This window comes from Pleurodeles waltl, chromosome 5, assembly GCF_031143425.1.
Source record: "Pleurodeles waltl isolate 20211129_DDA chromosome 5, aPleWal1.hap1.20221129, whole genome shotgun sequence".
Lineage (NCBI taxonomy): Eukaryota > Metazoa > Chordata > Amphibia > Caudata > Salamandridae > Pleurodeles > Pleurodeles waltl.
The window spans coordinates 86,049,399-86,075,982 of record NC_090444.1 but is presented as its reverse complement, the minus strand read 5'-3'; the positions used below and the strand labels follow the sequence as shown (position 1 = coordinate 86,075,982).

Sequence of the window (26,584 nt, the reverse complement as noted above, 5' to 3'; positions counted from 1 at the left end):
ATTGCACTGCCAACTTTTAAAAACTGTAAAAATTCATATCTCGAAAAGTACTCACCTGAGTCTGATGTACTTGGTATCTAAATTTATATAAAAGTGTGTGTTATTTTTATAAATTGGTGTTGGATTTCTTTGAGTGTGCCTTACTTACTTACTGTTTGAGTGTGTGCCTTACATGCTTAGAAATACCCTCTGATATGCCTAACTGCTCGACCACACTACCCCAAAAGAGAGTATTTGGGATGTAATTTGTGCCTCTGTGATACATTTGTGCAGACAGATGCCTTTGAGCACCAGATAGAAGCAGGTCTATCCCAGAGCAGCGATGATGGCCAGGACCAGCCTGCTGGTTTTATTACCAGGAGGTTAGTCCCTAGAGAATAGGGTTGCCACCTTTCTGCAGATCTACATACTAGGGCTGGAGGAAGCAGTAAGCGAAAGTTCCAGGGCTGGAATGCCTTTGAGTCTGCAAACCTACTAACTTGCATGTTTTAAGGATTTTCACCAGCTCTTCTATAATTTTTTCCCATAATGAGAAAGGTTGGAAGCTTAATCCTGACAATGGCAGAAGTAGAGGTTCTTCCAGGGTTGGGGAAAAAAAGTGGTTGGAGTGAAAGTGAGCTTGTAAATGCTCAATATATTTTCACATGAGCAAATCTACACATGCATACTTGCTTGTGCTAAAATACAGTTAACAAATTTTCTAGGAGTAAGATTTCCTGCTCTACTTCTGTAGGTTCTTGTGCATTCATGAAAGCCACTAATTGTGTACCATGGGTGCACTTTGTGACTTTTCTAAAGAATCGGGTCCCTAATGAGGTCTGGCGTTAAGAAAATCATTTTGTTTTTATTAAACTTCTATTTCTCTATCTATCAGCTGGCTTTATTGTGAATGATCACATTCTGCTCTTCCACAAGGAGCATATTGCCACACAAAGTAGTTTTGTTCAGTGCCGGGAACTACTGTGGCAATCAGTGGCGTAACAAAACTGAAGGGGGCCCCCTGCAAAGAATATGGAGGGGGCCACCTTCTAGACTCACTCAGGGTAGGTGCTCTGCTGAGGGGGCCACCTGTAGGTGGGGGCTGCAGGGCCTTTGTTACGCCACTGGTGGCAATGTGTGCTTTTTGAGAACAAAAGCTTTTTTTCTTTTTGCCAGTGTTTGTTAGAATGGTGAGGGCTGACAGCCCCCACAACAATAAAGTGTTACAAAAACCATGTCAAAACAAGACATGCATTGACACAACCAAAAAACTCACAAATATGTCGGACCGGTTGGCTTTGCCAGTGCTTGTTTATTTTCATGCTTCCTATAATCTTGTCGAAATTGGTTACACTGATTTTCCATTTGGAATATTTTTGGGAAATACTAGAATGCATCACCACATTTTACTACATGACGCTTCCGAGAAATAGCACCTAAAATTGCATGGTAGTGAAACATTTATTTCCTGAACATTTTATTTTGAAAGCAAAGAATCATGACTTTTGCTTACAAGCTTCTGAAAACATTTGGATCTAATCAGAGAGCATTCTGGGACCATTATACTTAACGTCATATTGTTAAACTTTTCAAACGAGTGCACACTTTTTTTTTTTTTTTTTTTTTACTGGAACCACAGTCAGTAGTGCAGTTTTATCTTAAAATGTTTAGTTACAGTGCTCACCCTAACAATGAAGGATTTTTATTAATGAACCATAAATACAAGTTCGAACAGCATTAAAAAAGGGGGCACTCATTACCTCATCAGCAGACAGTTCCCTTCTGTGTAAACTGGCAGCCAAAGGGTTTGTGCTGCAGGCGGCTGGGCCTACTTGTCCCAAGGACAAGGTCGTCGGGTGATAGGAATTTCACATCCCTGCAGTGCTATTTCCTTAAAACAAGGTAAAGTAATCTAATTGTGTACAACTGGCTCACACATTAGCACCCCTGTAAGTTCCTAGTAAATGGTACCCCTGGCACTTGGGGCATAGGTACTAAAGAGGTCCCTAAGGGCTGCAGCATGTATTATGCAACCCGAACAGGGGCCCTACAAATTGCATGAAGACTGCCATTGCAGGCTGCATGACATGGTGCATACTATGAGTGAAAACACAACATGGCACACTCATTGTGTGCCATGCCAGAGTCACTGTGTATAATATATGTAAGTCACCCCTACAGCAGGCCTTGGAGCCCTAAGGCAGGGTGCATTATATTTTATGTGAGGAAACATCTTCATGAGCAGATATGCCCCTGTGTTTAGTTTGATTACTAGATATTGCAAGTGAACAGGGACACCCTCTTAAGTATGTACTGGACACTGGTCATTACGAGTTAACCAGATACATAACTGCTTCACTAAAACCCATGGTGTTTGGTATCAAACACTTCATCTTAAAAAAATCCATACTGATACCAGCATTGGATTTATTATGACCTGCACCCAGAGGGCACCTTAGAGGTGACCCCTGAAAACCTACTAGTCCTGGCTGACTGGTATCGACCAGCCTGCCACCACAGACGAGTTTCTGGCCTCCTGGAGGTGTGAGTCCACGCTCTGAGGCCAGAAACTATGCCTTCTCTGGAGGAAGGTGTTATCACCTCCAGCATACCAAGTCCAGGGACTTCAAAGTCTCTGCTGCCTTTGATTTGCGACCTCTGCTTCCCCCAGACCTGGGAGATGCCACTTCCTGCCGTGAGGCCCATTTGTTACCACGACCGGCAAGAAATTAGCTATACAAGTACGCATGCTGCCCTACCAGGCTAGTCACACCCCTAAGGTGGGCTGCCTGATGTGTTCCATGAAGAAAGGGTTCCACCATCTAGTTTTTGGTGGAACGAGGGTCATATAGGGGGTGCAGTTACCCCAGGGGTAAGTAGCCTACTGGCTACTACCCTACACTTCCCTGAATGACCCTAAACTGAGTATTTAGGTGGCCCCGTGACAACATGAACTCAGATTTGACTGACTTAAGAAGAAGAGGACAAAGAAGAGCAGACCAACGCAAGAACTGTGGACAAGCCAAGGACTTTTGGCGCCAAACCCTGCCTACCTGCTGCTGTCCTGACAATCGCAAGAATCCTGCAGGTGTACATCCTCCAAAAGCCTTGGAAGGCTGCCAGCACTTCACCAACTAGCCTGCATCTCCCTTGGAGTGGAGGAGCCACTTCTGCATCTCCAGGCACTGACCACAGTTGCCTGGTACTACGTTTTGCTGGCCATTGGGCCCACTGTGGGAGCAGCTTGCCAGAAGGAGTCTGTTGTGTGACCAGTAGACCAGCCCTGACGCTTCTATCAAGCCTTGAGACACTGCCCCCTTCAGGGACCTAACAGGACCAATACCTGAGATCAACCTGCCCACCTAGGTATGATGGAACCGACGAGGCTGGCCACGAAAGTGGCCCTGTTTGTGTCTTTTTTTGCCCCCTCTGCAGGTCTGTCCAAGAACCGTGAGCACCTTTGATGCATAGCAGCAGCCAACCAAAACTCTCTGCACCCAAGATCCCTGGCTTGATTCATGAACATCGACTGTGCCCCTATGTCCCAGGACCCTCACGAACTGAGCCTCCCATTGGGAACTCCCAGACTTGTCCCCCAAGTCCCCCTGTGCAGCCTGTTTCTAGCTGGCTCCCCTTCTTCGCCAACAGTGCAGTGCAGAAGGTTCCTGACTCATCTAGCTCCTCTGCACCCGGACACTCCAGGGAAGGTAGGCCCGGACTGCTGGAGGCTCACTTGACCTTGATCCCAGAAATACAGTTGCAAGTACTTGTATGCGGTATGTTTCTTTCCCCATAGGAAAACATTACTGCGTGAAAGCGCATTTGTGTGACATTTTTGTCTCACTTTAAAAATTGAAATCTCGAACAATGCTTGCCTAATACTGAAGATCTTGGTGGCTAAAATAAAATTAAAAAAATGTAAATCACTTTTTAAAAATAAAATTGGTCTCATGTTTCTTCTTGAGTGTGTGTCTCATTGTATGGCTCTCTGTGTTCAACAAATGCTTAGCACTACCCTATGATAAGCCTAAACGGCTCCCCCACACTATCACAAAGGAGAGCATTCAGGGGTATTATTTTAAGCCCTGTAAGCCAATAGGGGTCGTCTGTACTATCTGCATAGTGTACACCTACATTGGTACACTGCATAGATAGCCAGCTTCCTACACCAAGGAAGAATTTCAATTTCCTAAATAGAACAATGCCATATAGTGCAGAAATATCAATGTGTCTACTTAATTACCGTCCCTATTACATTTTGTTTGCATTGTAAAAAATTGACGTTCTAGGGTCAGATTTTGGTTGTTAATTAAAACACTTGTAAGGTGCTATCTAAGCACCTTTGTTGGAATAGATGAGTAAAGGCTGACAGCTGTTAAAGTAGTATGTGACTTCTTACTAAAATGGCGGGTAATGAAATGCAATTGGTGGTTCCCAGTTGTTGAGTAAACTGATTACGCCCACAGATCAGGGAGGTGCTTGGACTGTATTTGATGTTGTACATGTAACAGCTAATGAAATCTACCTTAAAGCTCCCCATAAGGTGTAACTTTTTGGGAGTGTTAATTCATGATCTCTCTTTCCCGTGCACAGGAGGGAGTAGACCCTAAAAAGCTGGATGCTCTTAGCACAGGCTTTGGTTTTCCTGTGGGTGCCGCAACTCTGGCAGACGAGGTTGGCATTGACGTTGCTGCTCATGTGGCTGAAGATCTTGGGAAAGCGTTTGGGGAGCGCTTTGGTGGAGGCAACGTGGAGCTATTGAAAGCCATGGTGGCCAAAGGGTTTTTAGGTGAGTACCCACTCTCCCAGAGTGGAAATAGTTCCAGACTGAAATCGGTGTACGTTTTCATTGTCTGCCTGCTTCTGTCTTGCAGCGTCGCTCAGAGCACATTACACATGTGTTCATTTACTCTTGTGGGTAAACTGGTGTTTAGTGGTTGACTAAATGCTTCAAAAGTTTTGTAATGAAAACTTAGAGCTTTGTCACTCTGCATGCATGCATACACAACTGGTTCTCCCCTTCTCCCTCTTGAATATTGTGGATCTGGAACCTTCTGACTTACTAAATGATTTCCATACAGGTCCCAGTCCCAGATACTCTTTTACATCCTTGATTACTGTTTTGCTAAACTTTTTTTTCTCTTCTTCCTTTTGCTCTTTAGCTTGTGCTTGACACTCCAGCAGCAGTTAATCCACTTAACTACTGCATCTCTGTTTTTGGGGAACAGTCATGTGAGGAACTATGGTGCTGTGTGTTACCTTTCATGTCTGGTTTTCATGTGCATTAACGGTGGAATGATACCAGATAGGACGTTGGATTTCATAATTAAAAAGTAGTTAGCATCTGAATGCAGTGTCTTCGGCCAAGCAAGGCACCTCACTCAAACTGCCGGTGGTGAGGAGAGGTCTCTATCCATGTGGAGGTTACCCCCACTGGTTTCTATGCAGTTGGTGCAAATAACCCCAGCACAGTGAAAGCACAGATTTGTGCAGTCAGCATTCACCTCGAAAATAACAGAAACCCTTTCAGCTTGATATGGGTGGACTCCAAGCGCATGGGATAGGAAGACCTTCTGGAGACCAAACAGACCTTTGCTCCAGTCATGGCATTGCACCTTCGAGTGGCGATCTTCTTGTTGTCTAGCTTGGGGGGGGCTCTAAGCTCCTGTAGGATTAACCCAGTCTCTATTTATGGGAATAATACTACAGGGATATAGCACTGATAACTGATGGAAATCTCCCTCCCTGGGCAAGGGTCACGTATCCAAGTCTCCAGTTTGGTGGCTCTGGAGACTTGCACTGCAAAGAAACTTCAGCTTATCCTGTTGGTGATTTTTTTTTTTTGTAGCCTCAGACAGTAGATTCATCTCTAGATGACTCCTCTTTTGGCCCCATAGTTAAAGTACATTTCATTCCTATGCTGATTGAGGGGCAGCTGATCACCAAGTTTGTGAGCAGCAAGACTTGCTGCAAATCAGTACGGGAGGCTAGCATCACCAAATGTTCAAGCATGTCACCAGCCAGATCTCCCCCACTCCTGGAACACTGGAGGTGGAAAAATATGCAGAAACACAGATAGAGCATTTTCTCACTTAGCCCTGCTTGTGGCAATTTGTTTTTGGTGGTCTTGCCAACACCGGAGACACACAATCCATATCTTGGAGGAGCAGAGCTTGCACTGACCTCTCCAGTTCACCACAGGTGTGTAGTGCTGGGTAAAGGGTAGGTGCCAGCAATTTGGTTCCTCAAGACTTTCTCTTCTGGATTCTCATTGTTTTGTCCCCCCCTCTAATGAAAAGTGAGCTCTATGGCAGGCCGTTCGGACTTAGCAGACGGATATAAATAGGAGTAGTTAAATTACTAGTTACCCAACCGCCCAACCTCCCTTTGGATCCAAGTGTCCATTTACCTTCACTTCCTGTGCAGCTCCCAGCGACTGCCGTTCAGCTCAACCTGTCTATCCCAATACTTCAGTCCTGACCCTGCTGCCAGTCACGGACCTGCTGTTGAATGCTCCAGCATAGCCATTAGGGATGGGTAAGGCTCCAATCACCCTATACTTCTCTTTGACCCCCACAATAGGGAGTGCTTGGGCAATATTGAGATCACGCATGTTTATAATCGAGTAGGTACTAATTCGTCTATGGTCAACAATTTAGATAATCCCTGAAGACCTGAATGAGGGTGCTTTGACTCTGGCAACCAATGCATTTCTGCCAAAGTTCACACTGGTCTTTGAGCCTCTGCCCTCAAACAGGTTTGAATTTGGAGGAGGCCGTTCTGTGAACAGGCAATCTTAACGCCAGTGGGCAATAAACACTACATTTCCACGAAAGCCTATTCCTAGTCTCTGGTAGTCTGCCAATGCGTCTGTTTGTGATGGCTGTTTCCCTCCACTCAAAAGTGTTGTTTTCCAACATGAATGAGAAATGAACTGTCATCATATGGGGTGAAATTTTAAATCCTTGTGGTCTCCCCCGAGACAACTCAACCGCATCATGCCAAGGAAGGTGGTGCACTTGTGTATCTTCATCCCAGATAGGCTTTAAGTTTCTACTTCACCTTTCCGCATTTCATAAAGCAGCACATATGCCATAATACAGTTTATTTCAGAATAAAAATGCAAAATATGTCCTATTTTATTTTTTACCAAGCTTTAAATCTCAGTCTCCTCCATGGGCATCCTAGATAAGAGTTCATGGTTTTGCATTAAATTGGATATATTTTTTACATACTGTATTGAAAGGTTGGCACTTTGAGTGCGACATAATCTCACCCTCTGTGCTCAAAAGTGTATGGTGAAAGTGTTCAAAGAATCACAGCTCTGGTCGCCGAAAGAAATGCTATGCATAAAAAAATGTTTTTGTCTTTATACAAACAATTATTATAGCATAGCACGTCATAATTATTTGAAACTTGAAGGTACCAAATGTAGTATGATTACTTGAAGATATTAAATCAAGGTGGTGATTCAGCAGGGTGCGCACCTGATTTGTGTTTCACCATTAGAAGCTTTAAATGGATTTATAGTGGAATAGGTTTTTGTTTGATAATGCTGTTGCCCCCCGGACATTCACCTGGTTCTAGCTAAATTGATGCATGTACTCCTTTTAGCCCTTGATCTCATGTGAAATAAAGCCCCTCACCTGGAAGACTTCATTGGTGACTACGATGTCAAGCAGGTGCGTAAAGGAGAAGCAAGCAACTTGTGGTTCAGAACCATAGAATGTATTCCAGGTCGTCTTGAGGACTAGTCCGCACCCCTTCCACAGAGGTCCTTTCAGAGTTCCATTTGAAGATGCTCATCCTTTCTACCATCTTTTTGCATCCACATATTTTCTTGGCTGAGGAGACCTTACTCTGCCTCGACAGAAGTAGTGATCTGTCAACTAATAGTTTGTGAACTTTTGAGGAGATAATACTTGTTGAGTGGCTGCTAAAGCCACCGTTGTGGATGGATTATGTCTTATATCGTGTTTTGCTGCACTTGCATAGGGGGAACATCAGTCCTTTTCCTGAGGACATTCCATCATGGCTAATACTGAATTGGTGCCATACTCCTGGCACGTACTTAATGTGGAGAGACTGTCACACATGCGTTTACGTTCTTGGTAAGTTTGACCAATGCTTTCTTGCAGTCTTTTTTTCTTGGGTATAGGCTGCCTGCTGGTGTCCTAACCTCTAACCTTCTCCCTTTCTTGTTTTTCTTTTTTGTTTATGCTCACAGTGCACTGAGGCCTGCTAATAAAACCTCATTGTCCGTGCTCTTTCCTTAAAAACAAGGTATGTTTACAATTGGCACAGGACTTTAGTACCCATGTAAGTCCCTGGTAGATGGTACCCCTGGTACCTAGGGCATTACTAAAGAGGGTCCCTAGGGGCTGCAGCATAGCTTATGGCACCCTTAGGGACCCACACACATATTGCAGACTGCAGGTTAGGGTGCAAACCCTGAGTGAAAACACAACTTGGCACACATTGTGTGCCATGCCAAAGTGAATGCATATATTATATGTAAGTCACCCCCATAGCAGGCTTTAAGAGCCCTACAGCAGGGTGCACTATAATACATGTGAGGATTATCTGCATGAGCAGATATGCTCCTGTGATATCTAGTTCCGTTCCTAGACATTGCAAGTGACCGGACAGCTATCTTAAAACATGTACTGGACACTGGTCAGCACGAGTGACCCATCTACATGATGGCTGCACGAAAAATGGTGGTGTTCAGTATCAAACACCTCGGTTTAATAAATCCATACTGATGCCAGTATTGGATTTAGTATGACATGCACCCATAGGGCACATTGGAGGCGCCCCCTGAAACCCACTAGTCATTTAGAATGCTGGCTGACTAGTTTCGACCATCCTGCCACCACAGACTAGTTTCTGACCCTCTGGAGGGGAGAGCCTCTGCTCAGAGGTCAGAAACGATGCCTGCTCTGGCAGGAGGTGTTATCACCTCCAGCAGGATGGCTAGTGAATCTGCATACCAAGGTCAGGGACTTGAAAGTCTCTGCCGCCTTTGGTATCTAACCCCAGCTTCCCCCGGACCTGGAAAATGCCACCCCCTGCCTTGAGGCCCATTTGGCACCAGGACAGGTGAGAAAATTAGGTGTGCAGGAGACGTGTTGCACTGCTAGGATGGACACAACTCAAGGGTGACCAGCCTGAAGTGAACATGAAATCCGTGTGGTGGAATTGGGAATTCCGGGATAGGATGATACCCACTGCCCAAGGCAAGTGGTCATCTAGGGGGTGAAGCGGTCACAGGTATAAGTAGCCCATTGGCTATTACCCTTCACGCCCCTAAATTGAGTAATCAGGGGACCTCCGATGCCAGGCCTTCACATTTGCTGGACTAAAGAAGAAGAGCCGTGGAAAGCAAGAAGTGAGGAGCAGCAACCGACTTGGCCCCAAGCCCGCCGGCCTGCCTGCTGCCCTCGACAATTGCGCCAAGGACTATTCGTTCTGCAGCTGTACTGCCTCCAAAAGCCTGGAGGGGCTGCCAGCACTGCAAGAAGTAACCAGGATCTCCCGTGGAGTAGCAGAACTACTTCTCTGCACCCTTCAGGCACCGTTCACAAAGTTCAGTACTCTGTTCTGTTGGCCTTCGGACTAATGAGAGAACAGCTAGCCAAGAGAAGACTGTTTTGAGCCCAGGAGGTCAGCCCCTCCAGTTCATCGAAGTCCTGAGATGCTGACCCTACCCAGAGGCTCACTGCACCTACCTGCGGTACTGGACCCCTTGCAGCAACCAAGGCTTGTTGGCGGTCCAATCCAGATTCCAAGAGCACCCAATCAAACCTACCATAGAGGGACGTCTAAATCCATAGCGCCATTCAGGAACGTGGCCCAAATACCTTGTTTCCCCTCTTCACCAGGTCACTAAGACCCAGAGCAAGTCTCTGACTGCTGGGAGAAGCCCCCTCAAAGCACCTCTGCGCCCGAGCCCCACAGTCCGAGTCAGAGGGAGTCGACGGTGCCAACGGAGTCCTGAGATCCTTTGGAGCTGAGCCCATCCTTGGGTTTGGCAGGACTGGACTCCGAGTCGCTGTCTGCAGCCTCATTCTCCAGGTCCCCCTCCAACCGTGAGTATCTCCTGCATCAGAATCAAATGCCAAAAGGCACCACAGCGCTTGAGCCTCATAGCACAAGAAGAAGTGGACCAATGGTGTCTCTGCATGCCTGAGGATCTCGAGGGTCAAGCCCCCTTGTGAGTTCCCCCGGACTGGTCTCCCAGGCACTGCTTGCAGCATCTTTCTGACTGGACCATTCTCCATTGAAGTGAATGGGATACCCCACAGCTCTGCACCCGGATGCCCCAGAGCCCCCTGAGGTGACCTGTTGGAGTCCTTGGACCTTGCCCCATACTCACCTCAAGTCCAAAAGAACAGTCCTGTAAGTTGTTGCCAAGTGCCCGTATGCAGTGTCTGTTTCTTTTCCATAGGATAACATTAGGGCACTGGAGGCTGAAAAGCACCTCTGCACCTGGACGTCTCTGTGCCTCCCAAAGTAATCTGTTGGTGCTGCTTTGGACTTGGCCCCATACTTACCTTAACTCCAGAAGAACAGCCCTGTAAGTCGTTAAGTGCCTGAATGCAGTATACATCTTTTCCCCATAGGATAACATTACCTTTCCAGAAATTGCACTGTCAACTTTTGAAACTTATAAAAAGTCATATCTCAAAGGATTTACCCAGTTCTTATGATCTTGGTATCTAAATTTGTATGAAAAGAAATGTTGTTTTTATAAACTGGTGTAAGATTTCTTTTTTGAGTGCGTCTTGCTTACTGGCTCTGTGTGTCCAATAAATGCTTAACAGTGTTCTGTAATAAGCCTAATTGCTGACCCACCCTACCACAAAAAAGAGCTTTTAGGGTTATTATTTTAACCCCTGTTAGCCAATAAGGGTCACCCTGGACTATCTGTATAGTGTCCCCTTACATTGGTACACTATGTACCAAGGCAGCTTCCTACATTCCTCACCCTTCCACTGACCCCGCATGCTACTGTTGGCTCCTTGTTACAAGAAAGGAGACTGGCTAAAGTGTGCATCTACATAGCAAAGGCTGCTATGGGCTATGCATTATGCGCACATGCATGTGCCGTATTGATGCACACAGCTATGAGTGAAAATCTTTTGAAGCAATTTCTTGTCATGCAACAGTATTGCAGAATACCCACAAAGTTTATAATGTGTAAGAACATATGAGGTATCCTTTAGATTAGTTCATGAATGTAGGTTGAAACTTGTTTGCTGAGGATCCTGAAGGCAAGGGTGTAACTTCTTCAGTGGTAACTGTGTCCTTAATTTTAGCACAGTCTTCAAAGCGATAGTGGAAATCTTTGTTTTCCCACTTCCCTGTCCATCTGAATCTTTGATGCATTTAAATCTGTCGTGCAGCAGAAGATGACTCTGTTGTGAAACACTGAAATAGATCAGATGACGGACTCCATTCACAAGCAAATCTTTGGACAAATATTAACTGAGAAAGGTGTGCTCTTTCCATTTTTGTTCACAGGGCTTGAATTGGAGGTGGGTGAGTCTGAAGATAAATCCAAAACATAAAGCAAATCACTTTTATTGCTAAAAGTCTTTTTTTATTTTTATACCTTCTATGGTATTTTTTTATTTATTTATTTTTAACCACCCTAGGTCGCAAATCTGGGAAAGGATTTTACGTGTACCAGCAGGGCTCGAAGAGCAGGCCTTTGAACTCTGGCACCGATGAGATTCTTGAGAAGTTCAAGCTGTCGGCCAGACCTGATGTGTAAGTCAATAAGCCTGTGCCAACAGCAAGCATTATGTTATGCTCAGATCCTCTCCTTCCATGTTTACATGTCATTGTATCTCTTAACTTCTCTGACTTCAGTATTCTTCCTTTCGAAAACAAATCCTGTCTCGCTCTTTCTTAAGCTTTTCAGTAGCGCTTAAGCTGCTTATAGAAACTGGACTGCCACTCGTCAGTGTAGCTATGTGCAGTAGATCAGATCACAGCAACACACCAGAGAGGTGACCAGTGTACCTTTTTTGTAGTCCAAGTGGCTGGTGTCCTTATGTTGGTTCAACCTTGGGTGGAGGATACTTTCGAGCTTGATCAGTTTTGTTACAACAATGAATAGGTGTGTTCCTTGGGAAATGTTTGAGTCACAGAACCAGTTGCCCTGCGGAGACTATCCCTGAAGAGAAGAGGCATTGGTTTTAAAATTTGGACTTAGAAGTGATACATTGTTATGCTAGTGACCTTCAGAATTTCTCGCTTGTTGTTGGCTACCTATGTGAAATGGAGATGTGTCTTAGGTTTCTCCATAGCCTGCCGCTCCTTTTTAGTTTGATCCTGCATAACCTCAGTGAAAAAATTGTGATTTTTTTAACTTTTTTTTTTTTTTTTTAAATCCTTATTCCAGCTCTACAGACCAGGACATCCAGCTTCGGCTTGTGACAAGGTTTGTGAATGAAGCAGTAATGTGCCTGCAGGAGGGGATTCTCAGTAACCCAGTGGAAGGAGACATCGGAGCAGTGTTCGGTCTTGGCTTTCCACCATGTCTTGGAGGTATGTCTGGTCCTTCATGCACTCTTTCCTCATGCCTTTGAGTTCTCTCTTCTTAATTGTTGCACATTGTGGGCCTTTCAACTGATTTTTCATTGTGTAATGCTCAGCAGACTTTCAAGAAATTCAATTCATTGTAGAAGTACGGTGTTTTTTCACCCAACACGTCTACTCATTTTATCAGGCTTGGAAAGATTAGAGGCAGAGTGAACCTGCCGAGATTTGAACAAATGACCTTTAGGATTGTCAAAGATCTCCGCTGTCGATGTATAGGTGCCTTGTGCTGACTGGCTGTAATGTGTGAGGACATGGCGTAACAATATTTCCAACTATAACATACCTCATAGGGTCTCAACAATTAGTGGATCTGTGACATAAGGTACCAAATAATCAACTGGGATACAAAGGAATGTGCAGTTAAATAATATCATATGTATTATTTATATTGAATAGGAGTCCCCCACTCATGGAGAAAACTAGGCAGCGAATCTTAACATGTGGTGAGGTCCAGGAATCTGCACTTATGATAATGTTTTTTTCCTAGTCCATTTTATTGTATTCTTGTTGCGTGCCACTATATTAGGATTACTCGCCTATAATCTGTTGTGGAGGGAATATGTAGGTGAAAAGTGAAATTGACATATTTTACCCTGGTTTTGACAGTGCAGCTGTGAAAATGAGCTATTTCTAACAATATATGTAACATAGATTGGGCTTTGGGTCCGCCCCTTACAACCATTGGCTTTATTCAGCCATAGCTTGACAGTTTGTAAACCAGATCTTGCCTCAGCCCAGGGACATCTTTATCTCACCTAATGATGGCTTTTGTTTGAGTGTATACACTGGCTTCCAACCATGTGTGTGCATTGAACTGCATGAATGATTACTTTACAGCTGTAGCCCTCTATGTCCGCTACTTCTTGCTCTCTCTCATATGTCTTGGTTTAATGTGCTAGAGTTGTATATGTTGGCACATTAAATCTAGACCTACTTTCTTCATCGATGCTTGTTTGATCCTGCCTACAGACCGCTTCAGCTGTTTGTGGGAGACCTCACGTTACCAATACTTTAGCATCTATACTATATTAAAGAATATACATTCAGAGAGTGGGCTTTTGGTCAGCCCTCGTCCGCTTTTGGCTCTCATGACAAGTTAGTATTGATTGGTTGAGCAGTCCTTGAAGGTAGTAGCGTTTCATGATAGGCTACATAGCATTTCTCTCCCTCTCTCTCTGCCTTCGCCAGGCTGTTGCCATCTTCATTCATGATAGTTGCTTTTCCAGTGTTTGATGAATTGGGTTGCAAGCGTCCGGCCATCTTGGAGTGTGATTATTTTTGTATGCTTTCAAGTACTGAAGTATAGAAAGAAACATTTTAAGATGACTGGCTGTCACTGTTGGCTTTGCAGGTATTTGCAACACATGTATGAACTTTAGCAAAGACAGTACCACCAGCACTGGTGAAGCGAGACCTTTTGCCTATGCCTATATGTGTTAAGTAGTGCTGTTATGTTGGTTCCTGAAGGGGTAAAACAGCTGAGATGTAAGAAATGGGTACGTTTCTGTATGTTACTAAGATCCTGTAGAGGGTCACCCCATCTTTATTGGCAAAGCCACATGAGTGATGCATCACACTCCCCCATGCATGGTGGTAGAGGTGCAGAACAGTTGTAGAATGGTAGTAGTAGTAGCCAAGTAGATATCTAGCTCGCCATAATTTACTTAGCTAGTGTAAGGACTGGGTGTAGCAGATGTGCTTAGATTACTGTAGAGGTACAGATGGGGATGCAGTTTGCATCCCCATCTGTACCTCTACACTGCACTGTTGTGCAAAAGGAGCCTGTGAAGTAGTGCAGGCCCTATGAGACTGCTGACTGGGCTTTCCGAGGGTTTAGGTGGATTAAAATACACTACTTGGAGAAGGACTCAGTTAAGAATGTTATCTGCCCCTCGGAGGAGTGTCTGCTGCCACTTAACGTATGATTGTCTTCCAACCCAACTATACAATGTGCAGCTCTGTTGCTTCCTAAGTTGGTTTGCACTATAAAAATAATAATACATTCTTATAATTTGGAAGTACTTGGAGGCAATTCAGTTAGCTGTGTTCACTACATAAGTGAATTAATACATTCATGTGAAGTCCTCCTCGGTGCACCTGCTCACCCACATGCACAGGCGTTCAGCCTTTCCTTCCCTAGTTAATTTATCTCTCTCGCAAGATGGAACGCACCGGTTGAAGTAGGTCGATCTCTGTTGTATGAAAAGTGGAGAATAGAGAGGTTACTAGAGTGGGACCATCCCATGTCCTAAGGTAAAACACTTGTAGTCGATTTGTCTATTAAAAAAAAAAATACTCATATTAGAAAGCATATTGTTGGATTCCCAAATATGACAAGATTGGCATGTTCAACAATACATCCACAGCCCAGGGCTCGACAAATCCACTCGCATTGGCGAGTCTTATTTGATCAGGTCGAGCTATTTTTAATACTTACTCATCCCTTCTGGTGAGTTGACACTGAACAGGTGTTCTGTTCACTTGAAAAGTGGAGGGGCAATAAAAGATGCCTTTAAATCTTGTTCTTATGTCACATTTGCTCTGTGTTCACAGACGGAGGTCAAAAGTCAGTTTTTCTTACAATTAATTTTCCTTCTGACTGCAGAGTTCTAGGACTTTGTAAGGTGAACTGGGTGACCTGCTGCCTAGAATGTAAAATAAAAGAATGTAGGGTGTCAGGTTTTTCCTAACACACAACATTTAAATGACTAAGTCAACTGTGCGAACATTTCAAAATATATTTCAGTAGTTGTGAAAACCCTTTTTTATATTTTTGTTTGATGAAAAAAATATTTTAATAGGATGAAAACAAATCAGAATACTTAACGTGTTGATGTGCAAAGGATGTTTTCTGAAACCCAATTTTCAAAGATTGGTAATACACTATATAGTTTTATCTGTAAAGCTGCAAGTTAGTGGAGAAGTTTTTAGACATTTATTGGAAAGTTACTGTGTGTAGATGACAATATGTTACCACATCATGGTGTAGTAATATATTTATTAAAATTGAGTATTTAAACAAACTGAGAAACACTCCTGCCCTGATGGCAATGTTGTTAGTATACTAAAAGACGTCCTAGGTTATGTGGGGTATACCTCATGGGTATGTGGGCTAGATTCTTGTGATGCATGCAGCAAACTTTAGTCTACTTAAACAAGAGGTTTTTTTATACTGCAGAAATGGTGAGCTCACATATTTGAAGGTGGAATCATATGTGAGAATGAAGAAATAGGCGACTCTGTAAACTATTTGCCTAGGATCACACAATTTGAGACCCTTTTATGGGTCAAGTACATTACAGTTAGGTCGAGTAGATTATGTAAGATACTCGACCTGCAGGTCTAGTAAAATTGTTATCATTTTTCGAGCCCTGACAGCCTATTGCAGCCTACATTGTACCGGCATGATGGTTGTTGCTACTGTGTACCTTTCATTCTTAAGTTTTGAGCAACATCTGACTAGACTGAGCATTGACTATGAGATGCAGAAAATTCAGGGGTTGGTCATCTGAGTGATGCTTTTAGGGGTGCGATCATCAACACAGATCCTCATCACAGTGTTGGTGCTCATATGCCAAGTATGACAGTTATGACCAGTGGCAGCCCATAAATGCACAAGTGAGTTAGAGCTCAAAGTAGTTCAGTTGGCACTAAAAGCATGCATGAAACAACTTTCCAACGAGAGGATTGTATATTGCACAGACATTACTAACGTACTGTGTTCAGCAGCAGGGAAGGGGCTCTTCCTCCTCAACTCTCGGTAATGGCACAGAATATCTTCCAGGCTTTGGAGAACCACCTAACGGATCTCTTGATCAAAAACCATCTGGGTATTCACAGATGGCAGATGAACACTCATATTCTGCAATACTTCCAAAGTGGATGGCCCTTCACGTCTGTTTACCAGTCGTGGTAATCATCAACCATAGCTCATGTTTATTGTTAGATATGTCCGTCTATCTATTTTGCAAACTTCCCCATCCAACAAATTTAGCAGCAACAGGGACTGCTTTCCCATCCCAATTCGAAATCTCTCAATTTGGCCCTTAAAATCTTAAAGTGAGGTTACTTACAACTTAGAGAATGCATTCATGTTCTCAAGGAAGCATGCTACCATACTATAAAGGGCTTGTAGAGCAGCAAAAAGGAGGTGATTTGTACACTATTGCAGTTCTATGTATCATGACCTGTTAGAGGTTAATCCAGTACCTACTTTGCTATCATCTAACTTTAAAGAAGTGAGGATTGGCTTGTATATGGATGAAGGTGCGTTTAGTGGTGGTGTCTGCTTACCTCAGGAACGGACAGTACCGATCTATTTTATAATTCTAGTCGTAAAGGCTTTTATGGAGGGACAAAAAAAAAGGTTATTCTTCCCTTAGTCATATTGATTCCCTTTTAAAACCTAAGTGTAATATTGACATTATTAATGGTATCGCCCTTTGAATGAACGCATACTTGGTCACAGCAGCATCACATGAGGGTGGAGGTGTTCCTAGCAGCAGTAACTTATCTTTCCTAGCAACAATAACTTATCTTTGCACACCTAGTGAGGGTAAGGCTCTGTCCATTGAGCAACACTGCTTACAGATACACAAAGACAGGGTGGTATTGCATACTTGCCCACGTTTTCTATCCAAACTTGTTTCCCTTTTTCATACCGGTTAATTCCTTTGGGTTACTTAAATTTGAGTTTTTTCCAGTACACAACTTGTGCAGAATGGTCTTTAAACCTGGTAGAATCCATGTGTTACATTTATCATATTCATCCTCCTAGTAAAAGAAAACTTTGTGTAAGTATTAGTCCACCACATTCAGGAAACTCAATTTGGAGAGATTGTTTGATGGGTGTCTTCAAATGTGTTATGCTTGAGCAAAACAGTTACTCCTCACCCGCTCTAGATGTACAATTGGGTTCACAGTGGCTTTTCCGGAAAAAACTTAATAATGGCTGACTTATCCAAAGTTACTACATGAGTATCTGTTGGATGAATCACAAGCCATAACTGTAGACACACATGAGGCTCAGAAATTTGCCACTGTTTGTACTATACTCTTTGTTACTATTTCCACTGGTTGTTTGCCTGTACCTAATTGGTGTTTAGCTTCTATGCTGTAGTAGATTTACGTGATCTGCTCACCTCCCTGGCTGCAGATGCATAGCTGTATGATGTTTAACAAATTGCTTTCATGCATTTTGTAATAACATTCTTACTAACTCACTGCCATTGTGCTTGGGAAAATGTAACAAAATCTAAGGTGAAGTCTGGGTCCTGATGCATTGTGGGTTTCTGCTAGGGGGATCATAAGTTATTTGATCCACACATGGAACCGAAAAAAACTTTGAGGAAAAAAGTGTAATCTAAGCACGAGATTAGATTACAGGAGCGTGCACAGCACCCGAATGTACAACACTACAAGCTCAAACTGATTGTTAAAGGTAACTTGTGATTTCCATTTGAAAGGGTCCTCTTGTATTCTTATTTTTCCCTCTCCAAGGCTCCATGGAAGTCGTAGCTATACATCTTCCTTGTACCTGGAGAGGAATCAGCCAAAGAACTTCTATTAACATATTCAGTTTGGAAAGCCTTCTTTAATGGGTTATGTAAGGGAAATCTAACATGAGTTCTATTTAACTCTGGAGCTGCTCTCACCACTAAATCCTTGTATTCACAGACGGACCTACCAGTGGTTTCGTGATAGCTAGTGACCTCTAGTGGTGGTAAAGTATTAGTACCCTTCTAAAAGCAGCCCTCGTGACTTCCCAGGGATAACCATCCATTGAATCAGCAGTGCAAGACATACAGATGGTGTAATGCTGGACTCCCGTCCTCTTCCTACTTGCATTAATATGCTGTACCATACTTAAAAATGTGCATTACCTTTACATGCATGTGTGGCGGAGCCCATCATAGTGCATGTCGCCTGTACCGTCAAAGCAAATATTCTTTCTCTTGTAAATGTTGTGGAAGCCTTACCTTAAACACCCTATTTTGTCCTTCTTAGGTCCATTCCGATATGTAGACTCCTATGGGGCCAAAGGTCTTGTCGAGAAAATGAGAAAGTATGAGGCTGTCTATGGAAGTCAGTTCACACCGTGCCAGTTGCTCATCGACCACGCCAACAACCCAAGCAAGAAATTCCATCATTAAATCCATACGTGGAAGCGAATTCCATTGGAGATGCACTAAAAATCCCTAGGGCCAAGGCTAGCATCTGGCCTCTAGAGAAAGTGTTTGTAAAATTATTCTTGAAACCCAGTTCACAGGGTGGTAGGACAATGAATGTCAGATGACCTCGGTCAAAGACTGGTAGTCCAAATGTGCCTTAGTTATATTATGCAACTTGGCACTGATTTACACAGCTATTAACAAAGCTTTTCTGAAAGTTTAATTTTGCACTTAATGTTGTCTAATTGGGAGTAGTATATTCCCTTCATTTCCTGCATCGTTGTCCGCTCGCTCCACGTGTTCTAGAATGGGGACAAGTGACGAGGTGTCAAGAAAACGTTGGCAGCTCATGCTGACCTGCAATGCGGTTTCATACAGTACATGAATTGTCACTCATGCAAACGTTTGTAATAATAAAAGATATTTTCAGCTGTCTTTTTTGTTCACTCCATTGTCCTTTGGCCGAGTTTGTGACCGCCAGGCTTGGTATATGACTGTTATTTCTTTGTATGTATGTCGCTGTTTATAGCATTGATCGTTGAATAATACAAGGTAGAGGTAAAATAATTGTTCTTTGTGTGTAATGATGTAAGAATTTCATGGCTAAGTTCAATGGGCAATAAAGTCACCCACCCTTTGAAAAAGACTGCACTATTAGAACCAAGTGCTTGGTGTCTGCTATGTTCTAACTTAATAGTACTACCTTAATTTTTCCCGCATTTTTTTCTCCATGGTTTCTGATTATTGGCATAAAGACGCTTAAGAAATTTGGTTATTAATAGAGCGAGGTAAATAGCCATGTCAAGTAATAATCCTAATCCTTGTCAAGGTGACCCACAAAAATCCCTAAATAGACCTGAGCTCAACCGCCTGGTAGCTGTGACATAGAGCAGGCAGGCTTGTCTTGGAGGCAGTGTTTATACTCTTTGTACTGTGCTAAAACAGTAATAAAGTTGTAATGCAAAAAAATAAAATTCCCCAAAAAGGTTTTAATTTTTTTTTCAATATAATAAACAAAATGACACCAACATGACAAATATTCAGTAAGGGGAATTGGATATAATTGTTAATGTTTTAAGTAAAAATAGCCCCAAAAGCACAAAGTGCTAATGATAGTCAATGGTCATGGTGGACCAGGACCTCTGTGCAATTTCACACAAACTGCAATGGAAAGTGGATCGGATACACAAATACAAGTTTAGTCCTTCTCTATCCACCACAACAGTATACATGTAAAACCCCACCTCAGACCTCAGGTGGGCTTCACTGGGTGTCTGGCAGAAGCAAACAGCAGAGTCCAGTTGCCACTGGTAAGCTGGGCAGTTGCTAGAGACAACTCTTGTAGCTTGCTGTATCCCTACAGCTTGAAGAGGAGGTCAACCTTTTGACCCTTGGATTCCACATTTTTGTCCTGAGTACAAGAGGGAGAGTAGGTCAAGTCTTTTAGGTCTCACACAGCCTGCTCTGTTTTCTTCTCATCTTCCACAGGTCCAGGCGTGTTCTGAAGTGGGTGCCTGGATTTGCCATCATTATGCCTTGCATGAATTAGTACGTTTTGTGTTGCTAAAGTTGTCCTAAGTGGGAAGGGTATGCCCAGACGGGGGTCCCTTGCTCACTGTGCCACTGGTTTCAAGCTAGCCTGGCTGATGAAGGGTGATACCCTGAAACCGGTTCCAGGATGCTTGTTTCCGGTCCAGGGAGGACCTGGCCTGCCAGTTTGGGCTGGACTGTTCCCATGGGGAACAGGGTCAAGACTGATTTGCATATGGCTGGGTCCAAACTGGGGTGGCATGGTGAACAAAAGAACGATGGATTAAACCCAGATCTGTGACTGGGGGGTGAGTGTTTGAAAAGTTTCAACACTCCGTCCATCATCCTTTTGTGTTGCTGAATTAGTAAGTAACCTGACCAATGGGATAAAGGTTCTCAGGGCTGGGCATTTTCAGGATGGCGAAAGTATTCAGCCACATTGAATCTGTTGAGAGTATGCCGTGATGATCCTGCTGTCCTCCCACATCTAACACTAAAATCCAGTTTGAAGCAGGTCCTGTACCTACAACAAACTGGGCGACAGAAGTCTGGAAGAACAAAAGTTGAGTTTTCAGCAACCAGAAAGATACACAAGAATTGTTTTGGCACCCTGTTTCTCTCATTTGAAACTTGTCCCAAGCAGATACAGGATGGTCACAGCCCACCTCTGTATTCTAACTGTTTCAGAGGGGCTATCTTTGCTCATTTAGTCAGCCTTTTTACCCCTGGGAGGCATTTCAGACCCATTCACACCTATTCAAATGCTAATTACTGACTGGTAGACATGAGAGATCAAAATCCAGAGTAGCCTCCTGGGACTTCAGGCAGGGAAACGATAACTCTAAAAGTTACTTTTCCTTAATATAGATTAAAAATCTGACTTTCACCATACTTTTTTTTAGTAACTGTTAGAATAATTGTTTACTTTTCTAGCTAGTCTCATTCAGAAGACACAGTATTAGTTCAGGATACACAATATTACTATTTAATATTGTATCCCAGTGTTTTCCTATGGAACATCCAACTTAGATACAGTGAAAATACCTTTGGAGCCTTTTTTTACTGTAAGGATGCGTGTACCATTAAACTTGTACATGTCCTAACTGTAAATACCATGCAATTTGCCTTATGGTCAATAAGGCCTACCTAGGGGCAACGTACAAATTTAAATGAAGGTTTGGACTTGTCAAAAGGGGTAGTTTTGACAGGTTGAATATGCAGTTTTAGACTGCAACCGCCATCCTACAAATGGTAGGCTGCGGTCACGTTTGCATTGTCACTGTAGTGGATGACGCAATGGCTGCTGCAGTCCAGTAGCGACATTTAACTTACAGGCCATGGGTACACTTTCTACCATATACTAGGGACTTAACTGTAAGTTAAATATGGCAATTAGGAGTATCGTAATGTTATCGCGTTGAAAGGAAGAGCACGAGCGCTCTATACGGTTTGCCCCTGCTAATCAGTGATAGTTCTGCAGTGAGGAAAAATATAGGGTCCAGCAAAACGTGAAAAATCTGTTATAAGCACACAGAAAGGACAGATTTTCTATAGAAGCATTTCATAAAGTTTTTTTTTCAAATTTAGCCTGCTGGAATGCTGAAGGCATTGTGGTGTGGGCTTCTAGAGTCCTCCCATAGATGGTCACAGTAGAGCTCCAGTGGATGACTCAACCACAGGTTATTTCCGATCCCATTTAATATTAGTCTCTACTACCCTGCTAGTACAGGAGCTGCTCTCATCCTTGCTGTCCGTTATGTAATTTAGTAACACTTTATAGACTCAAATACGTAATATTTCCTCTTGGTAACAAAGTGTTACAGACTGCAAGAGAGGATGCGTCTCCCACCTATAGCTACTTCATAGTCACATCTTTGGTTGTAGGAATTGGAATATACAGCCCACCACACTAAAGGCATACACACCAACTCTTGTGAGTTAAATGCCCAGAGATGCTCAGGTTTACACTGCTTGAACATTTTTTCAAAAAATGTCTTGGGGTTTAAAAAAAATTAATATAGAACACAAATGTGGATAATGCCTGTCTAGTTCTGGTTAGACAAGATTTTCCATTGAGAAGTCGTTTTTTATCTTCCTCATATCTATTGCAGTATGCTATGAATCTGTACAAAACCTCTCCCAAAAAAGATCGTCCACTTTGGATTCTTTGAGACAAGTGTCATGCAAGATCTGTGAAGAGGACCTAAAAAGGGGAGAGAGGGCCAGTAGTGAGATTTCCCATTTTAGCTCCCACAGGATTCTTAGTTCCTAAGTACCTAAACATTGTCTGCACATAATCACACCAGACCTGGAATGAAAGTAGAACTGTACTCAAGGAAATTACTTTGCTTGGTTTAGTGAACTGCTGTTCAGTAGTTTTCAATAAATACGTGTTTAAGTGTTGCAGACTAGGCATGAAGAGATTACACTGAAGAAGATATCTGGACTGTTAATTCTTAGAATTGTGCTAACCCTGTTTTGCGGACCTCTGTGGGCCAGTATTTAAAATATATTCTAATATGATAGAAAGAGGGAGCTTTCTCTTAAATCATCCTTTCTGGGTCTTTGAACCCAAAATGTTGTCCCTGGAACTGAAGCTGTCTGATTAGGTGTCCGCAACATTTGAAGCAAATGTTACAACCGCCATTACAGGACACAATAAAAATGTCCACAGGTGTTCATGGGTTCTGGGGTTGGGTTTACAGGTCCTGAGATTCTCTAATTCTTACTAGGGGCTGTGAACCCAGTGCAAGCTCTATAGAAAAGAGACCATGAACGCAGTGGACCCCTTATTGACTCAAATTGGTCCATTTTTAGGGCTCTGCAAATCGAAAACCAGGCTTGTGGACCCCACAAAAGGCCCAACATAGGTCCATTCGTTAATGTCAAAAAAGGGTTTGTGAATCCTAAAAAAATTTATATTAAAATATAGGGTGGTAGTTATATTTTATATGAGGAAGGGGAGTGGTCAAGATGGCGGCCCCGGTGGTCGCTTAAAACAAAGCTCTGCTACGGGCCTGCTATAATATCCTGTTCGGCGCTCCCGAGATGCTGATAGCAGCACAGATTGAGTAGCGGAACCGCCCGGAGTGGACAGACGCGGAGAGGAGCGGATGAGCCAGCCGCGTGAACCTCTGACTCATGAGAGGCCTTTGCCCGACACTGAGGCCCGGAGCTCACGTGTTTGAGAGGCGTGGCTGGGCGGCGGCTCGGACCGCACCGGAACCGGACTGACTGTGCACTGACGGGCGCAGTGGTTGGCCGGTGGGCAAGTCGGGCTGGCGATCCCTTAGGAGCCCTTCGCCCCCCGCGCGTCACGCTGTGCCGCGGATTGGAGGAGCTGCGTCCCGAGTGAGAGGAGGGGTCGTGGTGCGATTTACTGACCGCAAGAAAGGTTGCTTGACTTAATTGCCTAAAGAAAGGATCCCCCTTGCTTGCCGACGCAACAACACGCTGCCTGCTGGAGGAAGGAGCATAATTGCATGACACCCAGCTAAATGGCAGAGTGCAGACTCGCACCATCCAGATAATAGCGGCCAAAATAATTGACATGGAAGTAATGGGAGTGTAAAAGCTGTTTATAGGGTTGTGTGATGAGAAGACCCGCGCAACACAATAACATTGCAGCTGGCTTGTCTTGCTTAATAATTTCTGCTGTTAATCGACAAAGCAGCGGTTCCTGGTGATTGTTTTGACCTCCAGTGGTGATTGCGGCTGCTCCCAATTAATTAACTCCATACCGACTGGGCTATATGACGATCGTCGGTAGCGGACTCCATCGCCCTTTCTGCCGCAGTACGGCAAGTAACACATGCACTGGATGAACAATTTAGTCAATAGGGGCGTGGACCTGAGCGGATAGTATGACAAGGAAATCTAAGGCCCAAGAACGCCCTGTCCCCGCAGCTCTCTCTGCAGGGCCTCCAGCGGCGCATAGTCTGCAGTCCATAGAAACCACGCTACAATCCCACTAGGGCCAATTTGAAAGAATCCTACAGGCGATTATGGACACTAAATCATCACTTGAAAACAGAATAGACACGGTATCCCAGGATCTTAGTTTGCTCAGAGTGGATCATCGCAATCAGGCAGAGAGGGTCGGAACGGCGGAGACTGCGCTAGGTGCCGTGGACCCTCTGGCTTCAGAAAACCAGAAGCAAATCCAACGTTTGGACTTCGAAGTACAGGCCCTCCGGAGGTGTGCGGAAGACGCAGAGGGCAGGTCGCGCCATAATAATGTCAGTTTTCTGGGATTTCCTGAGAGAACGGAAGGGCAAAATTCAGAGCTGTTCCTAGAGCAATGGCTGATCAAGAAGGTGCTAAATGGGGTCCCATCAAAGTTCTTTTCAGTGGAAAGAGCACACAGAGTTCCGGGGAGACAACCGGCTCCGGGCCTGCCACCCAGGCTGCTGATTGCTCGCTTCCTCAATTATAGAGATCGCAACACAATACTCCAATACTTTCGTAGTAAAGGCCCGATTGGTTACGAAGGGTCTTCTATAACTGCTTATCCGGACTTTACTCAAGAACTGCAGCCTCAACGTTACTCTTACATGAAAATTAAACAACGTCTCCGAGAACACAACATTAAATATGCTTTGATGTTCCCCGCTAAACTTAGGCTGATGACCGCACTCATGTTTTCACCACACCGGCCGACGCCTGGATGTGGATGAACGCCGAGGGCATAGCACAAGAAGAAGGAGATGGCGGTGGGTGGTTGACCCCGCCGGCACGCAAGAGGGTCAGGAAATGGTCAAAGGCGCAGCCCACGAAAAAACAAGCGGCAGCCGAGAGGGCAAAGGCAGTGCAGGATGCATCGTTGCACACACACAGTCCTTTCGGAGTGCTTCATGACACCCTGAGTGAGCACACGGAGTCGGAATCCGGCAGATCCGACTCGACTATTATGGCAGCGCTAAAAGGGCTGGTGTTCACACCCAGAACTGCGGATGAGCTGTGATACTCGTAAGACTTCCTTCTCAATCCTGGTCCGGTAACTAGGGGACATGGGATCGACCGGTTTTGGAATCAAACTGCCTCTGAGCGTTGGCACCAGACCGATATCCTTTTTTTTAAAATATGTTGATTGGGGTCTTGTGCGATAATGTGTCTGTAATCCTCGTGAGCGCCGATATGTTTATTTTCATTTTTCCTTTTGTTTCAATGTTGGGGGCCCCTTATAAGAGCTTCCATCAATGGTTACCATGGTCCCCCAGTTGGTATCCATATGGAGACAGTTCTCTGACATATGTAGTGCGATGTGTTATTTGCTAATGTTGAGGGCAGTTAGAGGATTGCGACTATGCCACTGTTTTTGGGGGTTTAAAGGGGATTTGGGAGGGAGGGTGGGTGGGAATATGTTTATTATGTTTAACTGGATCGCAATGTATATCTTCACAGCTGCTGGTTAATTGCTTTCTTCAGAAATGTAGTTACATAATTCTAAGGGTAGGTGAGACCTGCAACGTAGCACACATAAAAATACTGTATACTCTGAGATGGTTCACTGAGTACTATACAATATGCAGGAGTATAATTTGATTACATGGAATGTGCGAGGTGTGGCCGTGCAGGGTAAGAGACACCGAATACATGCCTATCTTAAGCGCCCGGGAATACACTTTGCCATTTTACAGGAAACACTTTTGCTGGAAGCTGACTTACAGGCACTGAGGAAGTGTTGGCAGGGTCAGATTTTTGGCACATCATTCTCGACCTATGCGAGAGGAGTACTGGTGTGGATTGCACCATGGGTGCCATATATCCAGCACGCACACAAGATAGATGAGGGAGGTAGATATGTAGTGTTAGAGGGGCAGCTGGATGGCAGACAATTCACGATAATAGGGAATTATGCCCCCAATGGCGCGCTGTCTGAATTCCTTCAAAAAATTACCCCAGCGCTGCTGATGGACCCCACTGCGCCTGCCGTTTGGGGGTGGGGACTTTAACTGCATCTCAGATGTATCGTTGGATCGCTCGACACTGCCTCCACCAGGGGCGGCGAGCAGGCATGGCTTTAGTCTGCTGGCGGCCTGGGCGAGAGACATAGGACTACACAATCTATGGCGTGTTGGCCACCCGGCACACAGGGAGTACTCGTTTTACTCTGCGCCTCACATACACAAATAGATATTCTGTGGGGGACCCCAGCTATATGTTCACTAGTTAAAGACTGGTTATTTGACTAGGACACTCTGATCACTCCCTGTTGTTGGTGACGCAGCGGTGGGGAAGGAGACACCCTGCGATCCCTGCTTGGCGATTACAGGGGGAGGCACTACTGGATC

At 44.2% G+C, this 26,584-nt stretch overlaps 1 protein-coding gene across 1 annotated transcript in view; it reads left to right on the top strand.

Annotated features, from left to right (window-relative positions):
- The window catches only part of HADHA (hydroxyacyl-CoA dehydrogenase trifunctional multienzyme complex subunit alpha), a 109,114-nt gene extending 89,918 nt beyond the window's left edge, over window positions 1-19,196 (top strand). Inside the window, exons 17-20 of the mRNA XM_069233659.1 lie at window positions 4,573-4,768; window positions 11,640-11,754; window positions 12,392-12,537; window positions 18,598-19,196. Of these exons, the coding sequence (XP_069089760.1) occupies window positions 4,573-4,768; window positions 11,640-11,754; window positions 12,392-12,537; window positions 18,598-18,743 (603 nt within the window). The 3' untranslated portion in view covers window positions 18,744-19,196. The remainder of the gene's footprint in view (window positions 1-4,572; window positions 4,769-11,639; window positions 11,755-12,391; window positions 12,538-18,597) is intronic.
- The last annotated feature ends 7,388 nt before the right edge of the window (window positions 19,197-26,584 follow it).